The 11,299-nt window shown below is 50.8% G+C and overlaps 1 protein-coding gene across 1 annotated transcript; it reads right to left on the bottom strand.

The window, feature by feature from the left end:
- Positions 1–2,729: 2,729 nt before the first annotated feature.
- Positions 2,730–3,272, bottom strand: LOC141027111 (uncharacterized). The gene has a single exon (XM_073504044.1). It carries the CDS (start codon positions 3,270–3,272, stop codon positions 2,730–2,732), a length of 543 nt encoding a protein of 180 aa, XP_073360145.1.
- Between the last annotated feature and the right edge of the window lie 8,027 nt (positions 3,273–11,299).

Raw genomic sequence — 11,299 nt, forward strand, 5'->3', positions numbered from 1 at the left:
TGTGATACTTTATTGGGATAATCCATTTGAAAATAAAAATCATGATGACACGTTTCATGGTTATCATTATTCTTTATAGCACACATGTCATCACCATAATCAGCATAGATAGCAACTTTGTTGCCATAATCAATTGTAACCTCTTCCAAAATAGTGGATTCATCACTAAATAAAGTCATGACTTCTCCAAATCCAATTTCATAATTATTATAATAAGATTCAACACCCTCCAAAATAGTGGGATCGTTACCTAGAGTTGACACTCTTCCAAACCCACTTTCATCAATATAATCATCATAAATAGGAGGCATGCAATCATCATAATAAATTTTCTCATCAAAATTTGGGGGACTAAAAATATCATCTTCATCAAATATAGCATCCCCAAGCTTATGGCTTTGCATATTATTATCATCATGGATATTCATAGCAAGCATACTAACAACATTGCAATCATGCTCATCATTCAAAGATTTTATGCCAAACATTTTGAATTCTTCTTCTAACAATTGAGCACAATTTTCCTTTCCATTTTCATGAAAGACATGATAAAGACAAATAATATGAGGAAACCTCAATTCCATTTTTCGAAGTTTTCTTTTATAGACCAAACTAGTGATAAAACAAGAAACTAAAAGATTCAATTGCAAGATCTAAAGATATATCTTCAAGCACTCAACTCCCCGACAATGGTGCCAGAAAAGAGCTTGATATCTAGTACACAACTTTATTCTTGTAGTCTCGTGTTGGGCCTCCAAGCGCAGAGTTTTGTAGGATAGTAGCAATTTTCCCTCAAGTGGTTGACCTAAGGTTTATCAATCCGTGGGAGGCGTAGGATTAAGATGGTCTCTCTCAAAAAACCCGGCAACCAAATATAAAAGAGTCTTTTGTGTCCCCAACACACCAAATGCAATGATAAATTGTATAGGTGCACTAGTTCGGCGAAGAGATGGTGATACAAGTGTAGTAATGATAGTAGATATTGATTTTTTTGTAATAGGAACAATAAAAATAGCAAGGTAGAAAGTAACAAAAGTGAGCACAAACAGCAAGGAACTCACACCCGTCGGAGTACCCATTGATCTATTGGACAAGGAAGCGGTAGCTCGCCATGTTTGCATCTTGGTGTCCCAGTCGCCAGACGACTGCTGGACCACCAAGTCCGAGTCGCCGTAGCACATCACTCGGCGGATGCAAATCTCCTTGGCCAGTCGAAGCCCGTGGACGAGCGCCTCGTACTCGACCATGTTATTGGAGGCGGCAAAATGAAACTGCATCGTGTACTTGAGCTTGTCGCCTTTGGGAGAGGTGAGGACAATGCTGGCTCCCAAACCAGTGCGCATCTTCGAGCCATCGAAGTGCATCCGCCAATGGGTGGAATCCGGCCCTGGCGGCAGGTACTGGGTCTCAGCCTAGTCGATGGCCCACTTCGCCACCCGGCCTGATGCATCTCTGTTGCCTATGATCTCGGCGAGTGGGGCAGTGCAGATGACCCTGATGGAGTGCTCCTGGAAGTACTGCTTGAGCTTCTTGGCGGCAAAGTACACGCCGTAGCACATCTTCTGGTAGTTGGGGGTAGTTCTGCTTGGAGGCCGACAACACCTCACTCAGGTAGTAGACGGGCCGCTGGACCGGCTGTGCCTTCCCGCCTTCTGGGCACTCGACCAAGATCACGGTGTTGACCACCCGGCTGGTGGCTGCGATGTAGAGGAGCATTGGTTCTTTAGCAGCCAGAGCGGCCAGGATAGGTAGCGTGGTCAGCATCTTCTTGAGCTGGAGAAAAGCCTCGTCCGCCTTGTCATTCCACTCGAAGCAAGTGGTCTTTTTCATTAGCTGGTACAGGGGGAGGGCCTTCTCACCCAGCCGACTGATGAACCGGCTGAGAGATGCCAAGCACCCGGTGAACTTCTGGACGTCCCGCAATCGAGTGGGTCTCTGCATCCACTCAATGGCCTTGATCTTCATGGGGTTGCACTCGATGCCGCGTTCAGAGACAAGGAAACCAAGGAGCTGGCCGACTGGTACTCCGAAGACACATTTCTCTGGGTTGAGCTAGATTTGAAAACTGCTCAAATTATCAAAGGTCTCCTTGAGATCCTCTAGAAGGGTGTCGTGCTTCTCCGTATTCACCACAATATCGTCTACATAGACATGGGCATTTCTGCCGAGTTGCTTGAGGAGGCACTTCTGCATGCAACGCTGAAACATGGCGCTGGCATTTCTCAAGCCGAACGTCATGGTCAGGTAGCAGAAGGCTCCGAATGGTGTGATGAAGGCGGTCTTCAGCCGTTCGGCCGGGTTCAGCTTGATCTGGTGGTATCCTGAGTAGGCATCCAAGAAAGACAGCAGCTCGCATCCGGCTGTGGAGTCAATCACTTGATCTATCTGAGGCAAGGCAAATGGGTCCTTGGGGCAGGCTTTGTTGACGCTAGTGTAATCAATACACAGACGCCAATTGTTGTTCTTCTTCAACACGAGGACTGGGTTGGCAAGCCAGCCGGATAAAACACTTCCATGATGAAGCTGGCTGCCAGAAGCTATGTGATCTCTTCACCAATAATTCTTCTCTTCTCTTCTGACAGGCGGCGGAGGGGTTGCTTGACCGGCTTTGCATCCGACCTCACATGTAGCTTGTGCTCGGCGAAATCCGTCGGAACACCCAACATGTCTTTGGGAGACCATGCGAAGATGTCCTGATTCTCATGGAGGAAATCGATGACCTCGCTTTCCTATTTGCTATCGAGGTTGGTCCCTACGATAGTGTGCCTCTCCGGGTGCAATGGGTCCAAGGCAATCTTCTTGGTTTCTTTGGCCGGCTGGAAGGAGCCCTGAGCCTCCGTGTCCTTGGGGTCGGATGGCATGTCCGGCTGCTTGCTGGCCATGGTCACCACCCGCTTAAGGATACACTTCTCTTCAGCGATAACGAGGGACTCGGCCAGCCAACTGCTGGCAGCAGCACATGCGGCTGACTTCTGGTAGTCACCGGCTATGGTGATGATGCACTTGGTGCCCGGCATCTTCATCTTGAGGTAAGCGTAGTGCGGTACTGCCATGAACTTGGCCAGTGCGGGCCGGCCCAAGAGCGCGTGGTAGGGGCTGTCCAGGTCAACCACCTCGAACCAGATCGGCTCACGGCGGAAGTGATCTTTATCGTCGAACAAGACATCTATCTTGACCTTGCCGATCGGGGAGCAGGAAAGGCCAGGTACAATGCCGTGGAAGACAGTCCGACTGGGAAGGAGCTGCTTCTCTTTGATACCCAACTTCTCCATGGTGTCGCGGTAGAGGATGTTGATGTTGCTACCGCCGTCTATCAGGATCTGGGAGAAGCGGCAAGCTCGCCTCTCCGTTGAGAAGGTGGAATCCAACACCAAGGCATAGGAACCCGGCGAGGGCATCATGGCCAGGTGGTCAGCACGGCTCCAGCTGATGGGCCTCTTGGACCAGTGCATGAACTCTGGGACATCTGAGGCAACGGAGTTCACCTCTCGGTGGTGCTGGCGCTAGCTGTGCTTGTCATCGGCTTCACTGGTGAAGACGACATAGGTGGCGTTGGCTTCGGGGAACTCATCTTGGATCAAGCCGGCTACACGGGCTGTCGGGTGCTGAGGAGGCGGAGCCGGAGGGCCGGCAGGTGGAGGGGGCAGGCCCTCGCCCTTGGCAATTCGGGTGAGCCAGTGGCATTTCCGGGTGGTGTGGTTGGACGGCTTCGCGCCGCTGTGGAATTTGCAGGGAGCATCAATGGTTTGCTCGAAGGAGAAGGCGGGCAACCAAGCAGGCTTGCTGCCCTTCTGATGCTTGGGGCCGGGCTGCCCCTCCAGCTGCTAATCTTTGACAGTTGCCACTTGCCGGCTGCTGGAAGCCGACTGATGGGCCTTGCACTTGTTGTTGTTCGGCTGCTGGCGCCGGTTGGAGTCACCAGCCGGCGTCTGATGAGCCGGCGGGAGCACCTTCCCGGATGCGTCCACCCGGATCTCCGACTTCATCGAGGAGTCGGCAGTGGCGTACTTGTCCGCCACGATCAGGAGCTCTTCTAGGGTGGTCGGCTCGTCGCACAGGAGCCGGTGCTTGAGCAAGGTGCCTTCTCTGCACCCGGCGGTGAAGTACTCGATGGCCTGCACCTCGTGCACCCCTTCGCAGGAGTGCGCAGCCCGGCCCAGCGCGCCAGGTAGTCGCAGGTGGACTCAGTTGGACCTTGGACGCACAAGGAGAGCTGGCGAGGCTTGGGCGGCTGCTTGTAGGTGCTGGTGAAGTTGCGGATGAAGACATCGATAAAGTCCAACCAGCTGTTGACACTGTATGGCTTGAGGACGTTCAGCCAGGTCCGGGCCGTGCCTTGGAGCATGAGCGTGACGTATTTCATGGTAACGCACTTGTTGCCGTTTGCTATGCTGACGGCCGGGGAGTAGTCGACCAGCCAGTCCTCCGGCGTCACAGAGCCGTTGTACTTGGGAGTATCTCAGGGGAGCGAGAACCCTTTGGGGAAGGGCTCGTCGCGAATGCGGGGGCCGAAACAGGCCGGGCCAATTGCATCTTCTTCTTCTACCGCCAGGGATCGAGCAAGCCGGTCGATCCGGTGGCGGGCGTTGTTCTCTCCGACTCCTTCACAGGGGCCCAGACGGCCTCTGAGAGTTGGATGCTCAACAGGCGGCGGGGAAGCGTGCCTCTCCCTGCGAGGGGGAGGCGGATGGTCGTCCCACCGTTCTACTGCTCGAGGGCGGCCGTCTTGGTCGTGCTCAGTCGAGATGCGGGTGCGCCGACTGCGGCTAGCAGCAGGCTCTTGATCACGCCGACCGCGAGCACCGCCTGTTGTGCACCGGGAGGTCGCCCCATGCTCATGCCGGGGGGATGGTCTTCGGCTTGCGCGCCGGGTTCCACCACGCGGCGGCCAGCTTCCTGCTACGCGATAGCTGCGTCGAGGAGCTGCTGGAGGCACTCCATCATGCATCGATGCTCGTCGCCCTCCAGGTGGTCCAGTTCGTCTGCCGCCGCTTGGACGATGTGAAAGTTCTCCATCGGGGTGGCGTAGACTGGGTGTTTGGCTCCCAGCATGCTGGCGATAGCCGCCACGCACTGCCGAATCGTGCCCACTCAGCTAGGTTGGCCAGCAGCCGGCGTGCCACACACGACGCCATCGATCTTGTGCTGGTAGGCTTCAGTGAGGCGCCTCATGGCTGCCAACTTGTTGGCACCGTCGAGGAGCGAGATGTGGACTGTTTCTAGCGTCGCTCCATCGGCGTCTGCCGCCATGGGCGCGGACAGACCCCGCATTGGCGCCTGCAGCGGGTCCTGGCTGGCCCCGTCAGAGGCTCCGTCGTGGCTAGTTACCAGCACCTCTGTGATGGTGTTGGCGCTGGCGTTGCTGGCCGCGGGATGGAGTGGATCGTCGATGATCACCACGTTGCCGGGGAAGGCATCAGTGGACGCTGCGTCAAAGTCGATGAGCATCTCGACGGGCGGGTCGGTGGAGCCGACGGACTCCAGGTCGGAGGCAGGCTCGTTAGCGATGCAGAGCTTGCCAAGGAGGTCGATGAGGCAGCTCTCAGAGCTGCTCGCTCCCGCGTCGGGCGCAGGTTCGTCGGAGAGGCAGATCCCGCCAATAAGATCAACGAGGCAGCTTGCGGCGCAAGCGGCTTCCACGCCGCGCAGCGCATCAACAAAAATGCCATCGGGCGTGTCGGGCTGGCTGCGCTCGCCAGGAAGGAAAAGGGTTCCCGTAAAGAACGTGTTTCCGGCCGACGGTGCACTTAGCCCCACGGTGGGCGCCAAATGTCGGGGATATCTAGCGACATATGCCAAGGGGTGGTTTATCATGGATGGGGATAGGAGTACGTCATCGGGTCCTAGAAGCGGGAGTGAGCGAGATCTCGAACGCCTACGAGTCTTACCTAGGTTCCCGCTCACTCCCGCATGATGACTGTCGTCAATAGAGTAGCTACAAGAGTGCTCCTTGAGCTGTTTCGGCTAGAGGAGGAAGAAGGGCAAAGCTAGCTCTATCTCCTCTCTCTATGTGGGTGTAAGTTGGCTAGGGTGTTGAACCCTTTGCATGGGTGATACTGGGGGGTTTATATAGGCCTACCCCCCAGGGGTACAATGGTAATCGAGCCGGCTGTAGGACCCGGCCGTCAGGGTCTCTGGGCGCCGGCTGCTGGGGCCCGCTGCTTGGTGGGTCCCGCCAGCTACCGCGAAGTCGGCCGACAGGTAGGGCCCGCCGCCTGCGGGACATGCTGACTGCTTTCTACTGTAGCCCTGCCCTCGATGATGGAGGCTTTGTCGGGAGGCGCATGGCTACAGTCCCGCCACCTGGTGGGCGCTCACTTTAGCCACGCTCCATCTCATCAGATTAATGGTGCGCTGACTCCGAGGGGAGGGAGGGCCGCCTGCTAGGAGTCGGCCCGCCCTCGACACCGCCTCCTCGAGGTTCGCCATCTTCCAGTGACTCACGGACAGGTAGGGCCCACCGCCTGCGGGCCGTATCGACCACCCATTGTGGGTGCGGGGCTCCTGCTGACGTAGGTTCCGTCATGGACTGCGTGGCAACAGTACCACGCTGGGCGAGGGGTGTCCGCTTGGTACACCCGCACTATGGCCACGTTCGTCTTGGATTCGAGGGTGGTAGGTTACACTGTAGCCACTCCCCTTCTCGTCATGGTGAATGGGTGCAAACTTTGAGGGGGCACGGGGCCTGCTGCTGGATGTTGGCTCCCTGAAGCCACCTGCTAGGGGCACGCCGTCTTCTGGCAGCCGGCCCCTTAGACCAGCCGGCCCAAGGAGTCGGCCGTTCGTCCGGAAGATGTGAGGGGCGCAGCTAGGCCCGATGTCTTGAAATACTATAGTGTGCTGATGAGGTTACCCGTGGTCAATCCCTCTGACAACAGGCATACGTAACCCAGCAATGAACATGTCGGTCATCAACGTATGAACCCAATTCGTAGCAAGCTACGAGGACTTAAAGGTACAACGCGTGACATTTCCCCGAAGGGACAGACACAGGAACAAAGAAGGATACATGCGGGCCAACCTAAGTGTCCCAGAGCAGTAGCGAACTACCATGGCTTAGTGGAAGCACCAGGAGACATTTCCCCATAAGGAAGGTTACCAAGAATAAACAACTAGGTGTCGGATCCCACACATACCAAGCATTTCAATAACATACACACAATATGCTTGATATGTGTAAATACAACATGGCATCACAACAAAACTCTACGACTCAAAGTATTTATTCAGTAGGCTCCGAGGAGCCAGATATTACAACCATGGGTCTCATGACCCAGCATACAAATCATACAAGCAACAAGCACAGGCGAAAGCATAAACATGTCTGAGTATAGACATCTGAAAACAAAGAAGGCTAGAAAGCCTGTCTATCTACAAGACCCTCCAAAGGAACCAGACCTCTGTATAGGATTCCTCAAGCTAATTGTCGAAGCCCACGTAGAACTACTAGTGAGACTGAAGTCTCTCTACAAAACATAATTAAGCAAACGTGAGTACAAATGAACCCAGCAAGACTTACATCAGAACTAACTACTTATGCATCAGGTGTCAACAAAGGGGTAGTGGAGTTTGACTGCATCAAGCCAGCTTTGACTCAGTGGCTATGCTATACTACGACTACCAGTATTTTCTTTGAGGTGAGAAAGCGCACACGAGTCCACATATTCACCATATCAATACACCACTATGGATCCGCTCCCATCTCCCTACGAGAAGGCCATCCATAGCACTCACGCTTATCTTGCGCATTTTAGAGTATCCACTCCCACTTGTCTATGAACAATGTAAGCGTTCCAAGTAGTCCATATCCGTGGATGCGGCTATTCGAATAGATCACATTATAACCCTGCATGGGTGTACTTCTTCACACATGCTCTCACCACTTATCCCCGTTTACACGAGATGTACTCGACAACCTTCAAGCAGAAGCCCAGCGAGGGTGTCGGCCACGACCTGACAAACCACACGAGACTCTAGTCCAGGTTTATCGCCTATTCTAGTTCCATCCGCAAGGAAGTCTATCCAAGGTTTCCACTATGGCCCCTAACGATGTGAGCAGGGTTCCCAAGCCCACCATCCGGGTGCTACTTGGTACACTGTGCCACTGTGCCTAGTCTGTCCCAAGCCCACCTGGACGGATGCCACTTTGTAGACTACTAACACAACCTACAAACACCAGAAACTAGTTGCAACTCCTAGAAAGAGATCAAGGTGATTAATAAGCCGAGAGGGTCCATGGGTTTCGGGCCCAATGCATGGTAGTAGCCGTTCTTGGATCACAAACACAGAACTTACTTCTTGAGGACAGTTTCAATGAGACAACCCACCATGTACTCCTACATAGCCTCTCATCGCTACCTGTAACAAATCGTGTTCACACACTTAGCTCTCAACAGTAGGACATGTTTACCACCATCCCAATCCATCCTAGGTGAATCAGACCTAACACAACTCTAAGCATAGCATGCATAATAAGCAATCATGAATGAGTAGGCACATCATGGCTCAAACAACTCCTACTCATGCTAGTGGGTTTTTACTAATTACTGTGGCAAAGACAGGTCATGCAGAGGAATGGGGTTCAACTACCGCAACATGTAACAGTTGAATCGTTGTTGTCCTAATGCAGCAAAAGAGAGCAGGAGCAAGAGAGTGGGATTGTATCAGAATGCTCATTGGGGGTTTGCTTGCCTGGCACTTCTGAAGATAGTATTGTGTCTTCATCGGAACAACATCTACTGGGAGGGGACAAACACCGGCAAACAAGAGGGAACACAATCAATGCAATGCAACAATATGATGCATGATCATTACATGTGATAGAGGCAAAGGTGTCCCGTCTTTCGATGAGATGGTGGCTATCATTTTGGAGGAAGTCGACTTTGACGATCCGACTACGAACGTGCGAGGACGTCGCACCTTAGCAATCGCTAAACCAACTCCGAGAGGTTATTGACCACGCCGGAGCACGATCAACCTGGCCACGAAGGTCTGTTTCCTGCAGGCAAACGAAGAACAAGCAAGAAACTAAGATTGCAATCTGGATATTGCGAATATAAGAGGAGAGCTTTATTGATCAAGGTGGGGTTCTGTGACGCCTTTGTCTTGTCGTTGAACACAAACGAAGTACGCAAAGTTGCAGCTATGGCGAACTTTTAATCTAAACAAAACCCAAAGTCTAAACGGTGCCCTAAGGGCTGTATATATGGAGGAAGAGGGGGAATTTCGTGGCCCTCGGGGAAGGGGTCCGAAACCAACCCTATCTCTTGTTTCCCCACACATACGGACTCTAAAAACAGCCTATACTTATGTGTTTCGAAATTACATGGGCCTGGCCAATAATAAGGTGACGCAGCACCTAGAATAGCCTTTGGACGAAATTTATGAAGTGGCATCTTGCATATTTCGTCCAAGGCTTCATTCACTCCTTATGGTGGCTTCAAAGTCCTGAAATCATCACTTGTAACTCCGTTCTTGTTCCCCTTGCGCATGCCATCAACTCTATGCTTGTTCTTGATCCAATGTTCATCCTTCTCCAAGCTAGGCCCTTCATTTGTAAGCAAAACAAAAGTATCCAATTTAGGCAGCATCATATTCTCATGAACATTAGAATCATTACCAAGAAACGAAAGTACCTGGTAATTTAATTGGCGTGCGCGAGCTCTAGTAATTGGTCCATTATATGTAACAGTAGGGGCTGTGGGTGTAACAATGGTATTGATGTCCTCATCATCCTCCCCTTCTTGAAATGAAGTCGTCCTCGATGGAAGCTCATCTTCCTCACCCAAATAAGGCTTCAAATCTGCAATGTTAAGAGTGGGACTAACCCCAATCTACAGGTAGCTCCAGTTTATATGCATTATCATTTATTTTCTCTAACACCTTAAAAGGACCATCAGCACGTGGCATTAGCTTTGATTTGCGCAAATTAGGAAATCTATCCTTACGCAAATGTAACCAAACAAGATCTCCATGTGCAAACACAACATGTTTTCTACCCTTATCTCCAGCAAGTTTATATTTAGCATTCATAGGCTCAATGTTTTCCTTAGTTAACTCATGCATTTTTAAAATCAATTCAGCATGTTCTTTAGCATCAAAATTAACCTTCTCCGAAGATGGAAGAGGCAACAAATCAATTGGTGCATGAGGTAGGAAACCATACACAATTTCAAAAGGGCACATCTTAGTAGTAGAATGCAATGAACGATTATAAGCAAATTCAATATGAGGCAAGCATTCTTCCCACATTTTCTTATTATTCTTCAAAACAGCCCTAAGCATAGTAGACAATGTTCTATTGACTACTTCAGTTTGTCCATCAGTTTGGGGGTGACAAGTAGTACTAAAAAGTAGTTTAGTCCCCAACTTAGGCCATAAACATCTCCAAAAGTGGCTAAGAAATTTAGTATCACGATCTGAAACAATAGTATTTGGCACACCATGCAAGCGAATAATTTCACGAAAGAACAAATCAGCAACATTAACAGCATCGTCGCTTTTATGACATGGTATAAAGTGTGCCATTTTTGAGAATCTATCCACGACAACAAATATGCTATCCCTCCCCTTCTATGTTCGAGGTAAACCTAAAACAAAGTCCATAGATATATCCTCCCAAGGAACACTAGGTACAGGCAAAGGCATATATAAACCATGAGGATTGGGTCGTGACTTAGCTTTTCGACATGTAGTGCAGCGAGCAACAAAACGCTCAACATCCCGTCTCATCTTTGGCCAAAAGAAATGTGTAGCAAGTATATCCTCCGCCTTCTTCACGCCAAAGTGTCCCATTAGTCCTCCTCCATGCGCCTCCTGCAACAACAAAAGACGAACGGAGCTAGCTGGAATGCATAGCTTGTTAGCACGAAACAAAAATCCATCGTTAACGACGAACTTGTTCCATGTTCTACCTTCTTTACAATTCTGCAATACATCTTTAAATTCAGCATCATGCACATATTGATCTTTGATGGTCTCCAAACCAAATATTTTAAAGTCAAGTTGTGAATGCATAGTATAACGATGAGACAATGCATCAGCAATAACATTTTCTTTACCCTTCTTGTGTTTAATGACATAAGGGAAAGTCTCAATGAATTCAACCCATTTAGCATGTCTATGGTTCAGTTTTGCTTGACTTTTAATGTGTTTCAAAGATTCATGATCAGAATGTTTTATCATATTCTTGCTTGTTCTTCGATTGCATGTAGGAATAGACCTTCGTGGTCAGCCTGATCATGCTTCCGGCATCGTCAGTAACCTCAGGAGATTGGTTTAGCGATTGCTAAGGCGCAAC

This window comes from Aegilops tauschii, chromosome 7 (assembly GCF_002575655.3).
Source record: "Aegilops tauschii subsp. strangulata cultivar AL8/78 chromosome 7, Aet v6.0, whole genome shotgun sequence".
NCBI lineage: Eukaryota > Viridiplantae > Streptophyta > Magnoliopsida > Poales > Poaceae > Aegilops > Aegilops tauschii.